We start from the raw sequence: 15,748 nt of genomic DNA on the forward strand, positions 1-15,748 counted from the left end.
AGAAGAATTTATTTAAAAAATAAACTGGCATGCCCTGCACATTTGGTTAGCAAAAACCACTGGTGAAGGTTTACAAGTTGCACATTGGCGCCATCTAGTGGCTGTTTAGGAACCCTGCATAGGTTTCTGATGGGTTCAGCTGGGTCACCTTTGGTTTAACAATCTTCCCAAAAAAAAAAAAAAAAAAAAAAGAAAAAGCGGATGTTGCATGATGGATTTGAGACAAACTCCATGCGGACATCTTCAAATTTAAACCTGCAGACACACAAACGTTGCAGGCCCCCGAGGCCTCCCTCCAGCTGCTCCTCATTAGGACGCGGCAGCACCTGGCTGCTCCTGAACACGAGGAAGTTCACCTGAACCTGGAGCCACATCAGCAGGTTCTGCCGCAGCAGGCAGGCCAACGTCAGCGAAAAAATCAACGCGGGGGTAAGAAACGCTCATTTTCCAACCCATTAGTAAAAAGCGCCGTTCATCTTTGTGTTTATCTGGCCTCTTTTGAATTTTTTCAACACTATTTCGTGTCAACGCGGATCGTGACGGTAAGGAACGAATCAGTCCGAAAACAACCCGTTTATTTAAACGGGAAAAAAATAATGTACATTTCAAAAATTGGTACAAAATGTGCTTTCATGTGAAATGAACCCGAAATGCATAAAATCCCAGTGGACGAGAGGAAAAGTCTTAATTTTTTCAACCTGAGAAATCTTCCAATATCAGGGTTCAAGTCTTCGAACCCTTTTTTTTTGTTTGCTTTGTTTTTTGGGGAAAATGGGTTTTGGTGAAATACATTTACAGCGCAATTGTTTTGGTCCATCTTTACTCACTGGCTACTTATTGTTCAGCTCCATGGAAGATTCGGCCACAGGGTCTGGCATCTGACAATCCTCTGGTGAGAGATAAATAAAAGGAAAACAAGTTTGGGAGTGAAATCCGGTGAGATTTTATTGAAATAACATAAAGCACGCGGTGTTTGAGCTGTACTGTTTTATGGTTTTTATGGTTTAATAGGGATCTATTTCTTCTGGCAGAGGTACAGTGCTATGCTTAGATTTCCTCCAAAGGTAATTCGCCTCAGGAATTGATATGTTGTTAAAAGTCGCTTGTTTTGTGGATACTTTCCCTGAGTGATTCGTTCGTTAAGCTACCAAGTGAGTCGTTCATGTTGCAAGTTGGGAGGCCAACTTTGAGCTTCTGAGTGATTCATTTGTCGAATTACTTAGTGAGTTGTTAGTTTCACAAGTGGGGGGAGCTAGTCTTAGGTGCTGAGTGATTCTTTCGTTTAGTTGCTGAGGGAGTTGTTTTTTTTTTTGTGCTTTGGGTGGCCAACTCTGAGCTACTGAGTGATTCGTTCATTGATTTACAGAGGGAGTTTTGTGAGTAGGGTGGGCTACTGTGAACAGTTCTTCCAGGGCTAATACAGTGATTGACTAGATATATTTACAAAAATGCAGTTAGAAAAGCAATTGTACAATAGTGACATGTTGTCTCGTGTCTAATTTGTGGTTGGTTAGCTAACTAGCAAGTCAGTGACGGAATCATGACTTGCGGGTCGATATAATGAACGATTCGGTCATGGCTCGCACATCACGGAGGGGTAAAGCAATCCTGAACGTTTTTCGTTGTTGGATTTGTTTTTGAGACGAATAAAGGAAAGGTTTTCTACCTTGAGCGGTCAACTTGTCCTGGGTGATGTAGAGCGACGTCATGAGGAAAAACACACCGCCAAGGATGCCGACAAAGGGGCAGAGCAGGAAGCTGTACTGCAGGCTCCGGAAGCTCCACTCCGTCCCGGGCCTGGACTCACTGATGGCGTCGGAAATCTGGACGATCAAAACGCGTAGAGGATGATTAACACTTTAAGAAATAAGCAAAGCTTGTCACGGGGGATGAGCGGTTCTCACCACGCCAATCAGGTAGGGGCTCCCGGCGTCGCCCAGTAGGTGGCACACTGAGATCTGGAGCGCCTCGGCCGTGGACCTCCTGGTCGGCACCACCACGTACTGATGCCCGAATCAGAGAAGAGAATGTTTAAGTCCGGACGGGAGGTGAAGCTTGAATTTTTTTCCCCCCGCGCTCACCAGCAAGATATCGGCCAGGAGGGGCCAGTTAAGGGAAAGCAGGACCTCAGCCAGGAAGATGAAGACCTGCGTCAAGGAGATGCAATTGATCAACATTCCTTTTTGGGTGCAATACCATTGTCCACCAGCAGGGGGCGCTAAGTCGATTTAAAATGGGTTAAATTGACCCACATAGTTGTTCCTCAGGTAAGCATGCATTGGAGAAAAGGCGGGAGGGTTTTCTTACGTAAGCAACCGGAATGTTGACGGAGGCCACGAAGATGAGGATGAAGAGGCAGGGCACTGATCCCAGCATGCCCACCGTGCAGATGAGCGGGTCGGCGTAGGACACCCTGCTGCGCAGGCATTTGGACAAGAGTGTCCCCACTACGACTCCCAGGATGCCCGATAACACCGTCACCGCGCCGAAGATGAAACTGCAACGCACGCGGTGGGACAGCATGGTCAAAAAAAAAAAAAAAAACCTCCGGGAATGTGGGTTGGGGGGTTTCCCAAACAGTTGTGGGTCACCTGTCCGAAGAGTTGCAGGGCTCCTTCGTGCACGGCGGCCGCAGATTCTGCATCACGTGAGCTCTCGCCAGGAAGGTGGGCATCCAGAAAGCGAGGGCGCCGGTCATGAAGGCCATGGCGGTCACGCCCAGTGACGACCAGATGTAGCTTTTGCTTGGGAAGAAACGCGAACTGTCACTTGAAGCGATATTTCAACCTGAACCTGACGGACTTGTTTATTTAAATTGAAAACCTCTGGAATCTAGTGGCTGATGCTTATCAGCAGTTTCACATCTTCTTGTGTGTGTGTGTGTGTGTGTGTGAGAGAGAGAATCCATGTAGGTGTGTGTGTCTCTCCCTGCTAATGAAAAGGAGATCCCAGAACAGAAGTTAGGGGAGGAATGGCACAGACTAATTCCTGGGTTCTACCTCTTGGGTTGATACTGGAGATTATCAGATAATTAAAACTCCTTCCTGAAGAGTCTTGTTTAAAGTCCGAGAGGCCGTCCTTTTCAACCCGATCTTCATGTTCGAGGAAAAAAAAAAAAGTCCCGTCTGATTTTTCCGATCGGATTTCGGCCATGCGTCCGATGTCCTACTTTTTAAGGAGGTACTTGACATCCTGGCGGTAGGAGCTCGCGCCTTTCAATCCGCCGCCGTGCGTTTCCGCCGCGCCCCTGGCCGGGTTGGGGACCAGGATCAGCATCAGGATGAGCCCCACCAGGCCCAGAATGGGAGTGATCTGTGAAAAGACAAAGGGGAGGGGTTAGTAAGGAGCGGCGCTGATGGCGGCGGCGTGGAAAGCGAGGGGGGCGGGGTCTCACCCTGAGGGCCCAGTGCCAGTCACCCGTCAGGCTGGCGACCCCTGACCCCGTGATGTAGCCCAGGCCGCTGGAGACGGAAAACAAGTCACACAGAGTTCAAACCATATCCCGTCAATCCTGCTATTGATATATTGATTCTCCCGCGGTGGGATAAGGCTGGCTGCTGATTGGCCGATGATGGCCCCGTCACACCGCCATCGGAATGACACCTCGGAGTTAATTTAGAGCATTAAGTTGATATTCATTAGGCCGCCCCCCCTCCCTTGGAGCGACTTAACTTGATGACTTTCAGGACGTTTCCTGAAATGAATCAGCGCCGCATGTAATCTCATTAGATACGTAAATAGTGTCATTTTGGATGTTGGGTTTTTTTTTTTAGGCAGCTGTGGTCACATGACGGCAGGAATGAAGCAGGAATGCAGCCGAACCACGAGCAGGGAGTTCTGACTCAGTAAATAAATGTGTGGCATTTATTTATGACATTCATGAGCTATTTCCTTTATTTTTTTTCCTATATTTTTAATTTATTTTCTGCTTTACTTTCTGTTTTTGTTTGTTTGCAGCCATTTTATAAAAAAAAAAAATCCTGTCTCCCCCGCCCCATTGGCAAAACCAATGGCACAGAGCAAACAAACAAAAACTAAAACATACACAAAAAAAAAAAAAAATCTAAACATTTTTTAAGAAACATTAATATTTTTAACAAATTAATAAAAGAATTCATGCCGAGGGAAAATTATACAGTTAGATTTTTTTAGAGGTAGAAATGAACACCGTTCCTGCTGTGTGAATTAAAAGCAAACCAAAAATGAACTGATTGAATAATTAATTAGATTAATCGATGGACCAATCCAATTAACTGATTGATTAATTGACCGATTAATTCATTAAATAAGCAAGGCCTGGACCACTAGGTCCGGGTAATGATCTGCACACACACACATACATGCAAAGGGGGATGTAAACATTCTTACCTCCCCACGGGGATGAAGATGTAGAAAGCCGAGATCATGATGCTGCGTTTGCTGCCGGTGAAGAGGTCCCCGATGATGGTCGGCGCCACTGTGGAGTAACTGGCCTCCCCCACGCCGACCAGGCCCCGCAGCAGCAGCAGCACCCAGAAGTACTGCAACGGCACAGCGACGATACTGAAGGGTACACTTCAGCGTATGGGAAGTGACGAGAAGGTTTCTGGTTCAATTCCCATCCCGAGCTGCGGACCGATACCCGTCCATGGGTAGTTTGGTGCAGATCCACACGGAAAGAATAAATTGAACCTACATATTTCCATTTTATTTATCATATGCATCTGAACAATGTTTTATTTTGAAAAATGACTGAATTCCTTCCCCTTACATCCATCTATGTATCTTATTCTGAAGGCATGTTGAAGCGTTACCATAGCAACCAGAGAGGACGTTGCTAATAAAGTTACATACAAGATCGCAGTGGATTCACGTTTATTATTATATTTACCAAACACCAACGTCTTTGTGTTGGTCGCATCATTTCATTTTGTTGTATTTATCCGCCGCACCTTAAAGGCCAGTCCGTGGAAATATTGTTTGACATTAAACCGATCCGTGGCACCGCTGATCTATATGGTGTGTGTATAAATGACTGTATGTGTACATGCAAAAACTAGAGAATTAATGGTTTTATGTCTCCTTATGAAACGATTGTATGTTTCTTTGTGGCGTATGAATGAATGCATGAATGTTGTTTGTGAATAAGTGAATGGTTTTATCTCTATATGATGTGAATGAAAGGGTGAATGGCTGTACGTGAATGAGAGGGTTAATTGTTGCAACTTTGCATGCAGGGAAAAAGCTATCGAATGAATGAATCTAAAGACTCCCTGAAAGGAAAATCCATAATTTAGGTGTTTCCCCTTTAAGCTCTGGGATTAAAAATGAAGCCTATTATTCTCTACGTTGTGTGTGTGTGTGACACCTTCATTGGAGGAAGGCCTGAGCGTCAGATGAACGTGTGAATTTGGCGGATGGCAGAGGGAGAAGTTTAAATTTGCACTAAATTCAGCACAACCCAGTCCAATAGATAAACCCTTTTTCCCACTTTTCACTCTTTTACCACATATTTCTACATATTAATCTATTTATTCTTCCAGATGTTATTTGTATACTCGTCTTACATTTTTTCTTTCTCATATTTCTAACCCAGCGATGCTGCTATACTTGTTGTGTTGTGTCCTGCATGTTAAGGTTGTCTGTTTTTGATTCCACTGAACCTGAGAGATGCTATCTCTAAATTTTGTTGCGCTCTGTGTGATGAAGATAAAAGTCTTGAAAAGTCTTGGAAACCTCGCCGGACAGCTGCCTGTTGTGTTACGTCTTATTCACTCACCGACTGGCTGACAAAAGAGCTTCCCATCGCCGTGGCGAGCCACACCGTCAGGCCGCCGGCCATGATGCGTATCCTGTTGTAGCGGTCGCCGAGGTAACCGAAGATGGGGGCCAGCAGCAGGAAGCTGCAGATGAAAACTGTGAGCGTGTTAGTATCTCACCGCTGCTTGACGAGCAAGGACGACTAAAAAAAAAAACAAAAAACCACAGATGTTGCAGCAACGGTCACTTCTACAGAACCACCTTGCAACACGTGTTGCTTAACGACACTTTGGCAATGTGCATTTTTTGAAAAAAAAAAAAAAAAGGACCGTACCGGTCTGGAGAAGTCCGGCGGTGCTGTCGCTCAGCTGGAAGAACGTCTGGATATTGAGGAGGACGCCTGCGGGACGAGACGGAGAAGGTCACGGCCGGTCAAACGGCCGCCCGCCAAACGCACGCCTCACCTGCAATGGTGTAGCGCTCCATGTAGTTGATCAGGTTGATGTAGCAAAGCACAGCCACGGCGGCGTAAGCCCTCCTCGCAGACACGGCGGGCTGCGGCTCGGCCCGTGAGGTCAGCGACGCCAAGCTGTTGGCGAGGGACCCGTAGTGGAGGCCCGCCACGGAGTTGATGCTCTGCGGGTCCGCGGGCTTGTCCTGGAGGGACTCCGTCGACTCCATGTCTTTAACCGAGAGGGTGGGAAGGCAAAAAAAAAAAAAAGACGCCTCCTGCAAATCTCACCAAACGGGACGGTTTCGCCACTCCGTTGAGGAAATCTTGTCAAAAAGCAAGACGAGAATGAGGCATCAGCTCCTTCCCGATTAGAAGACTCCGTGTTGATAAAAAACTTGTTTCTCTTGTCAGAGGTCGAATCAGGAGGCGGCGCTGGAGATGGCAGAAGTGGCCCGACGTGAGGTCAAAAGGAAAAAGAGGCTATGCAAAATATGAACTAATGATTTACACCTCCAAGCAGGAAGGGGGAAGGAAGGTTGCTACATGTAGAGTAGAGAAATAACAGCCCTGGTCTTCGTCGTCCTCTGTCGTCTGCAGTCGCAGACCCCGGGGCTGGGATATTGAGTTAGGCGGAGAAACCGTCCCACTCGGGGTGGGAGGGTCACATGCCTCCACACAGACCGGCACTGTGCTGCGAGGCTGGCCGCGGCCCGTCATGCCTTCTCCTCTGCGGACGCAAAAAAGGCGACCTGGTCAAGGGGCGTGGCTTTTTGCAGGCTAAATAAGGGCAAAGGCGCAGGGTGGAGGATGGCGGGTGGGGCCGTCAGGTGGATGGAGGTGCTGTGACATTCGGCGACTGTTTGACGGATCAGAATACTCGACTAGCCTGAGAATATAGGTCAGATTGAAGCGCTTCCAGAGGGAGGAGGGAGCTTTTTTTCGTTGTGGAATATCTTATTTTTGAATGGCAATCTCTAAAATTAAGCCTTCGCCTCTTCAGCCCGGATGTGCTTTTATTCTGCAAAACGCAAAACTCATTACAAGCAAGCTTGGGGTTTGTTTGTTGTTTAGAATGAACGGTTCCTCGTCTATGACGTGCAAATGAATGACTGCGTGTCCCTGTGTCGCGTGTGAATGAGAAGGTCAATGATTGCAAGTGAATGGGTGAGAAATTTTCTCTGCCTGTTGAGATGCCGTCTTGATGATGCAACAAATCAATCATTTTCTCAGGTTTAAAAAAAAAAGAGGATTTCACATCTGCCAGAATGGCAGTATTAGGATGAATAAGGAAATCTAGATACAAAACTTCAGAGTCCCCCAGTGTTCTGGATATGACAGATCACTCAACTGAAAATTGATTTCTGGTTTTTAATCTTATTATGCCAAAATATGTGGTTGCAGCACAGGAGAAATCCCACAACTCCTGTTGAAAAAGACAGCAATAAATATGAAAATCAACTCTTTTCACGAACCTCTCTATTTCACTACGGTAGCAAGATCGGGTTTCCTGGTGGCTACTTTGTTTTAGTTACAACCAGCATTTGGCTCATGGCTGGTTTAACAGGATCAGCAGGCTGTCAATCAAACGTCCTCCTTATGATCACTTCCCCGGCGACATTTTGGCAATTTTTAACGTGTTAAAGGAAAAATGAGGAAAAACAAAAACAGAATGTGTAGTGCCCTAAGAAGAACAACCTTAAAATCAGAGAGGCAAAATCCCTAAAACCCCGATGCCAGTATTTACTTTTTCTGTCTATTAAACAGCCATCACGATCAGGACTGTCAATCATCATCATGACCGCTGACTTCAAATAAACCCTCATCTCTGTCGCCATGTGTTGGTCAATTCTAGATATTGCAACCGGAGACACCAGGTGACATGCATGTTCTCTGCAATGCAAGCTGCTCGTCATTTCAATAACAAGTGAATGTCTTGATATGAAGTTATTCGTTTACACTTTGCATTCATTTGCTTCGGATTTTTTTTTTTTTCTGTTTGGCTCAGCTTGTTGTTGAAATGCTCAGGTCATTGAATATTTAAAATAAACTCAATGTGGCCTGTTGCACGCAAGCAGATGTATGTATAGCTGGTAAATGATTCATTTTGCTTATTTACAGGGGAACCGGGAGCATAGACACGGTTCTTATTGAGATCTTATAGCATTTTTTGAGTGAATACAGTGTCTTGCAGTGCGATGTTTTCCTGTTCATCTGGAGAAATTTAACCACATCACCCTTCCTGGGTGTTGCTCCAATTCTTGCCTTCAAGTGTTTTTGGCCCTGTTAAAGTAAAAAGAAGACTGAATGTGACATTTTTGCCCTGCACCGCAATGTGTTATTTTGATTGTTTTGCAAAATAAACCCCCTATCATGTAGACGTTGGGTGGTGTGACCAGAAGTTTAGCTTAAACCCCAACCTCACCCTTGGTCTGACCCCTGTGGCATCATAAATAGTCAAATTAGATGTGACTAAATTCCTCAAATTGACAATTAGGTTAAAGGTGTATTCCCACAGATAGAATGATTGTCTTTCAGTATATCTGTCTATCTGTCTGTTTTTTCGAGAACAGGGTTGGGCGTAGATCATGGGATTATAGAGACGATGTCGGCTAAATTGAAACAGCTGAGTTCTATAAATAGAGATTTTTTTCAAGCTCTCACAACACAAAATGATTGTACCGTTTTAAAGACTATGACAAGTTGATGTTAAAATGTGTTACATTTCTAGGATTCTCTTTTCACCTCACAAAGGTGTTTGTGAGGCAGAGCTGTGAGCTGTAGAGCAAGCATGAGAACTAAGGTAGTGTGAAATCGAAAACCCTGAGACACCTAAAGAAAACACACTCCCACACACAAATCATGTGAAGCTTCTAGAGACCAGACGGTTGGTCAGAACAGCAATGGTGTCTGGTTTAGATTGTGACACTGAGGAAAAGCTGGAGGAAACAGAGATGAAGATGTTGGGGTTCTTTGGGGATGAAGCAGATGGATTGATTAGGAAGGAATCCACAAAAGGGATAAAGTGTTAGATAGTATGGAGATTGAGGACTGAGGGGGATTGGATGTGTACAGAGAAAGTATAGTGAAGGAGATTGGTTGAGGTTGAAAATGCATTGCAGGGGGCCTGGAGGAAGATCAGGGAGGAGGTTAATGAAAGAGCACAGGAAGTAAGTAAGAGGAAATGGTTAGACGGAGATTTGAATACCTCAAAGAAGCTGCAAATTCAAACTACTTTTCAGATTCCAGGTCTCCCAAAGCAAATGAATAAATAAATAAATAAATAAATAAATAAACTAGATTTTGTTTGTGATTTGGATTTACCCACAACTTTTTAAATTTTTATTTTTTTTCTCCATAAAACCATACGAATAAAGTGTTGTAGTTATACAAATACGCCACTAGGTGGCAGTAGTGCGCCGCTCGGGTCTCAGGCTGCTACAACCTGCCTTTCCGCGAAGAAGAAGGAGAAGCCGCCCCGGCAGGGAGACCTGAGGGAGACAGCTGCAGCTGCGGGAAAAGACGACGACGAAGAAGAAGAATGACGAGAATGCTAAACGGAAAATAGAGGGGACGGAGGAGCGCTCGGCAAACGTTAATTTTAACGCTGTCACCCCGGAACGCAACCGCTCGACTGTAGTTACAGTAAATTCTCAAAAGTATGACAGAGCCCCAGTCAGCGCTGTTACTCAGGAGACAGCTTGCAGGTAATATATCAAGCGGCGCTGACCCGACACGGAGGGCTTAGCTAACGGCGAGCCGTCGCCGTTCGATCCCGATTCGGGCGCAAACTGTTTTCTTGAACCTTCCGAGGAGCAGCCGGGGTCCGAGGACGAACCGAACCGGGCAGCGGACGTTGGGGCGGGGAGGTGGGACCGCAGCGGGTGTGGGGAGACCGCATTCCGCCGCCTGCCTCCCGCGGTCCTTAGCATATCGACGTCGCGATTGAAAGCTGTCAGCGAGACCCATCGACTGATAACCGGGGTTAGCTAACATCGGCTAGGCTGGCGTTAGCATCTAGCCGCTTCGGATGACTTGTGTTTACATTTATTTCAACACGACGTAACCCCCGCCGTTTTCGCATTTTTTATCCGGACACGTCATTCGTCGGTCACGCGATGAACATGACGCAGTTTCGCCAAATGAAAATAAAATAAAGCGGCGCTACTCAACTTGACCTATTTTCAGTCGCTCGCCGCACTGTTTTGCTAAAACTGTGCCGCCTGCTAGCCGCTGCAGCACGCCAAGCTAGCGCAGGCTAAAGATAATCTCGCCTCACTTGGCCGCTATTTTAGCCGCGTCAGATGCGAATTAAATATAGAAACGCTAAATTTAACCAGCTACCAAAACAGCCGAAGGGGGATACATAGATTGTGTAATGTTTTATTTTATTTTTTCACTCTGTACCACTGATGTTCTGTATTTGAGGTTGAAAACGCTAAGCTCGAACTGTCAGGGTACATTGTGCTTCCTTGAGGTTAACACACACGCACACACACATAGTTTGATCGAATATTAATTTCAGTTGAGTTTGAGTCGATTATGTCACTTCAGAGCTGTGCGATTCAAAGTAAGTCAAAAAGGCCATCGTCTTTTGTTAACAGTGGTGATCTTGATGGCTGGGCCATTTTAGTTTAGCTGTTTTTCAATAAAAAACAACCAAGGGTCGGTGGAATGTTGCGATATGATACTGTCGCGATTGTTCGATGCAAGTCATTTTAGAAATCTACAATGACGCCCCTGCACGTCGGAGAAACATCTGAAAATGAGCTTTAAAGCAAAACAGCTCAAAGTGCAGAGTTTTAGATTTAACACGTCCATCAAACATATAGTCTAACAGTAGTTTAATGTTGAATAGAATAGAATAAAAAGAATAGACGCGCAGCACTGTGTTACATACATGAAATGGTGAGCCCAATCCTCCATTTCCACCCCCACACACTCCCCGTTTATGACTTTAGACCCAGCGACCCAATGCATCGCACAATAACATCCATAAGTGTCAGAGTTTTTTGTGCTGTGCCAAAATACACTGACGTAAAAAAAAAATCTATAATTGAATCCAAGCTCTCCTCAGTTTCGGCTGTGAACCAACACATACATATAAATCATCAGACATGTGGATGCATTGAACATTCCAATAGGGCTTGTGGTCTGTGTCTCCCGACGCCACACAAGGATTTATAAAAACCCTTCACACCTCTAAATGTAATGAAGAGGCTACGGACCAAATGTTTGAAAGGACATGTTGCATTTATATACTTCACACCCTTCACCAGAATACAAGTGGAAGTGGAGGTTACTCTGCTTTCTGGAATATTGAGACGCTGTCTCCCATGCACTCTTTGCAAATTGCGTCACAAGATTTCTGAAAAACACTTTTGATTCCAACACTAACTACGTAAAGTTTCTGGCATTTGGTGTGTCAAACAACTCAAAACAACTTTGCATGTAATGGAAGCGCTGATTTTGTTTCACTGGGGTGATCAGGAATGTGAGTCGGCCCCCCTGATACTTTTTTAGTGCCGCCACCAGAGCGATGTCTCCTTGGGCTTCTCGTGTTGTCTCCACGGTGGTTTTTCAGAGAAGCACAAGATCACTCCAGCTAAAGCGCTTAAGGTAACATGATTGGAGCCGCTGGCTATTTGTCTTCACTCTGCCTTTTTGTTTCTTGTCGCAGAGCTGAACAAAAACCCAGTCGAGGGATTCTCAGCAGGCCTGATCGAGGATAATGATCTCTACAGATGGGAGGTTCTTATCATCGGGCCACCAGATACACTTTAGTAAGTATTCCATTTTCTTTCTGTGCTGAATCTTTATTCATGGCGTTGAGTTGCGAACAGCTGGATGTTTTGAAACGCACACAATATTTTCACCGATAGCCACATTGATTTTTATCTCTGACCATCTTTTTGTTGGTTTGTTTACAGCGAAGGTGGCGTTTTTAAAGCCCATCTGACGTTTCCCAAAGACTACCCCCTCAGGCCTCCCAAAATGAAATTCATCACAGATATTTGGCATCCCAACGGTATGTAAACACCCGCTGAATATATATCTGGTGTTTGCTTGCACTGAAGTTGCGCACATACGTCCGAAAGAAACAAACATTAAGGCTATTCTTGTTTTTTTCAATGCACCACAGGCAATAATGTGCTTTCTGTGACTAACTTCTTCCAGTCCTGCGGGGGCTTTTGATTGACATTTTATGCTGAGACGGAGATTTAAAATAGTTGAATAAAGTACTGCGATAAGTGAAAGGCTTTGTTTTGGCACGGGTGGATCTTTAAGCGTGTACATTGTCAAAAACGACTGTCTCCTGCGTGTTCTCCTCCTAGTGGACAAGAACGGGGATGTATGTATTTCTATTTTGCACGAGCCCGGCGAGGACAAGTATGGTTACGAAAAGCCCGAGGAGCGCTGGCTGCCCATCCACACAGTGGAAACCATCATGATTAGTGTTATCTCTATGCTGGCAGACCCGAACGGTGACTCACCGGCCAACGTGGATGCTGCAGTAAGTTTGCTTGTTTTTAAAAAAGGAAAAAGATGATTATAATTACACGGCAATGGACATGCTTGTCGAATCGTATCATAATGATGTGTGTGTTTGTTTTTTCCCCCTGTCGTCGTGCAGAAAGAGTGGAGGGAGGACAGACATGGCGCGTTCAAGAGGAAAGTCGCCCGCTGCGTACGGAAAAGCCAAGAGACTGCGTTTGAGTGATACTTAGCAAGTATCTAGCTTCATGTTTTCAGGGCAAGTATGACGGAGCACTAGCCGTTCGCTGTGTGACTCTGCGGCTTTGCACATCAGCTCGTACTTACGTGGTTGTTTTGTCAGCGGGCCGGCTTAGATACACGTGGAGGAACCCACTAGACACCACCTGTGATTGATGTTCCAAGGCTCCCTATTCTTCTACCGCGTAGGATATAATTACCATTCCCCTTGAGTTTTTGTCAACAAATCGAAACTCAGCTGAAACATTCCCTGGTTTAGAAAAGGCAAACCGCTGCGGTTGCTAACCTGCTGACCGGCGTTGTTGTTTTTCTCCTCCTCCGCGGTGTAAACATCCCCCTCGGAGGAACGAGCCCCGATGGCACAGCATAACAGGTGTCGAATGCCCCGTTTGCACGCTGGTGATCAGATCACGCTCCCCCGGCACGGAATGCAGACAAACAGATTATTTACGCTCGCTGAGACCGAATATACATGCAGGGTGCAGGGGTTAGGGCTTCCGCCTCGCACCTCGCAGCAAGAAGGCCCCCAGTTGGATTCCTTTTTGGGGGGGGGGGGGATTTCTGCATCGAGTGTCCATTTTCTCCCAGTGTCGGCACGGATTTCCTCCTGAGTCCTCTGGTTTCTGGCCAAAAACATGCAGGAGGCTCAGAATGACGAGTGAATGGTTGTGCGTCTCTATGTGGCCCTTCGATCAACTGGTGACCAGCGCAGCCTCTTGCCCAATGACAGCTGGAATAGGCTCCCGTCCCTCTGCGACCCTGAGTTGCATGATTAACAGCATAGACCAAGAATGAAATTGGATATATTTTAGTTTCTACGTGCATTCCTTGCAGGCGGTGCTCATGGATTTCTTTCTCCCTGTGTTGGGTTTGGATGATATGAATGGACAATTTACTGCTGGTGAAGAGACGCATACTTCCTAATAAAACCGAGAGCGACGAGTTTTGTCACCGCCGCTAACATGATTGTAATTTTCCCCTTCGGGCCGTTTGCCACTGTTCAAACAACAGAGGGCTGATCACTGCGCAAAAAAATATTTAATATTCGTTTGCACATGGATGCTTTCACTTCACGCTCTGATAATTCGGGCTTGCGCCGCCCAGTTGGGGGTCTCTGAGATCGGATTTGGACGACAGCTGATCACCTGTGATCAGAACCGCATTTTCCTCCTGGGGTGTTAACATGCCCAGGTGAGATTATTTTGTTGTCATCCTGATTGGTCAGTGATTACATTGAGGTGTGTGTGTGTGTGTGTGTGTGTGTGTGTGTGTGTGTGTGTGTGTGTGTGTGTGTGTGTGTGTGCGCCTGTGTGCGTGTGCGCGCGCGCACATGACCCCAACCCACTGACGTTCGCCCCTCTCCCGCAGGTCTCCAATTGGAAATCAACATGGCACTGTTTCCTGCACTCTTCCACCCTGCTGCCAGGCTTGTCCTCTTTTTTTTTTTTTTTTTAAATTTTGGCAGGATTGGACCGGCAACTGTAGGCTGCAATAGAAACAACGGTGAACACCGAGGCCGATGGAACGCCGCAGAGCAAAGTGCCAACTCCAAAAAAAAAAGAAGAAAAAACAAACAAACCCAGAAGATGATAAAACATTTTTCAAGTCTACGAACTGCTTCAACATTCAGGAAGATATTGTAAAGACATGTACATAGCACAGACTAAACCGGATAATATATAAGCTCCCTTTCCATCTATCATGACATTTAGACCAAATGAATAGTGCTGGTTCAGATACTTATTTTTGTCCGTTCTACCCCTTTTTCTCTACTCCAGCATGCATTAGTTCTCTTTAGGTTGTTTTAACAGGAGGTCTGAGATAGATGGAGCGTGTCGACGCTGCTGGAGGACTGTCACCTGTGAAGGGCTTGGTTGATTCAAGCTCGCCAATGAAAGATGTGACTCAACGTTGTTGCTTTTGTTCTTTGTCTTTTTTTTTTTTTTTTGATGTTTTTTGAACGCTGCCACATTGCAGAGGTTTGTGGTTTGTTAAGGTTTCCTCTTGACGTGCCGAAGAGCTCGTCACCCCAACTCGTGCCCCTGCCCCCGATTAGTTTTGCAAATATGTCTTACCATCTCACTCTGTTAACTTAAGAAAGGCAACGCACCCCTTTTTTTTTTTTCTTTTTTTTTTTTTTTTCAAAAGTGCCTCCTAATAAAGTGGCCGTCTCACCCTGCAATTGATCTAGTGTTACGAAAGACATTGGAAAAAAAAAACCAAGATGGCAGTAGTGTGTATCGCCGGCGTCTGGATGTGGGTGGGTGGGAGTCGCTTTATCTTTTGGGTACCGGTGACAAATTGTTGTAGCAATAATCTTAAGATCCTTGGAATGAGGAGCACAGGTGTTGGTTATGAATCCCCCTCAATCCTGTCCGAAATCTGGACCCCTCATCTCCAGCCATCTGCTCTTCTTCCTGTTCGCGTTCTCCTCGGTAGAAACTGCATGCCTTTTTTTTTTTCTCCTCCCTTTTTTTTTTTAAAACATTTTTGGGATTTTGTTTGCGAATGACTTTCTACACAGTACGTGTGCCCGTTTTTTTTTTTTTTTTTTTTTTTTTGCCCCCACACCACACACATCCACAATCTCATGAATATTCTGCTCACTGAGCTTTCGCAGTTTTGCCTAATGTACAAAGACAAAATACTGATGTATATTTTTCATGTTATGAAACCTGTCAACCTGTAGTGAGTTCTTCTAAAATATTACATTTTTTTTTCCAATATTTATTTGTGTTATTTCCTTCGGGGTCTGTTTTTCGGGGGGCAGCAGGGTCCAACATGGAATCCATGTTCATTACCTAAACAACAACCATGTACGCT

At 45.5% G+C, this 15,748-nt stretch overlaps 2 protein-coding genes across 4 annotated transcripts; one reads left to right on the forward strand and one right to left on the reverse strand.

The window, feature by feature from the left end:
- Window positions 1-13,675, reverse strand: spns3 (SPNS lysolipid transporter 3, sphingosine-1-phosphate (putative)). 2 transcript variants are annotated; one of them, XM_086160903.1, is made up of 13 exons: window positions 13,212-13,675; window positions 6,204-6,920; window positions 6,074-6,139; window positions 5,759-5,895; window positions 4,369-4,520; window positions 3,395-3,461; window positions 3,170-3,312; window positions 2,592-2,744; window positions 2,308-2,497; window positions 2,082-2,147; window positions 1,905-2,003; window positions 1,667-1,823; window positions 1-889 (listed from the first exon to the last, which is right to left on the reverse strand). In XM_086160903.1, the coding sequence occupies exons 2-13, from the start codon at window positions 6,418-6,420 to the stop codon at window positions 831-833; spliced, it is 1,506 nt and encodes a 501-aa protein (XP_086017029.1). In that variant the 5' UTR covers window positions 6,421-6,920; window positions 13,212-13,675; the 3' UTR covers window positions 1-830. The 2 variants fall into 2 exon arrangements, with proteins under 2 accessions (XP_086017029.1, XP_086017030.1); XM_086160904.1 differs by lacking the exon at window positions 1-889 and having other exon boundaries at window positions 1,690-1,806.
- Window positions 9,660-15,651, forward strand: ube2g1a (ubiquitin-conjugating enzyme E2G 1a (UBC7 homolog, yeast)). 2 transcript variants are annotated; one of them, XM_086160908.1, is made up of 6 exons: window positions 9,660-9,897; window positions 11,871-11,973; window positions 12,121-12,218; window positions 12,526-12,704; window positions 12,825-12,944; window positions 14,294-15,651. In XM_086160908.1, the coding sequence occupies exons 1-5, from the start codon at window positions 9,852-9,854 to the stop codon at window positions 12,909-12,911; spliced, it is 513 nt and encodes a 170-aa protein (XP_086017034.1). In that variant the 5' UTR covers window positions 9,660-9,851; the 3' UTR covers window positions 12,912-12,944; window positions 14,294-15,651. The 2 variants fall into 2 exon arrangements, with proteins under 2 accessions (XP_086017034.1, XP_086017035.1); XM_086160909.1 differs by having other exon boundaries at window positions 9,669-9,897; window positions 12,825-12,917.
- The last annotated feature ends 97 nt before the right edge of the window (window positions 15,652-15,748 follow it).

Source organism: Fistularia commersonii, chromosome 15, assembly GCF_037954325.1.
Source record: "Fistularia commersonii isolate RoL2024-O1a breed Wild chromosome 15, RoL_Fcom_v1.0, whole genome shotgun sequence".
Taxonomy (NCBI): Eukaryota; Metazoa; Chordata; class Actinopteri; order Syngnathiformes; family Fistulariidae; genus Fistularia; species Fistularia commersonii.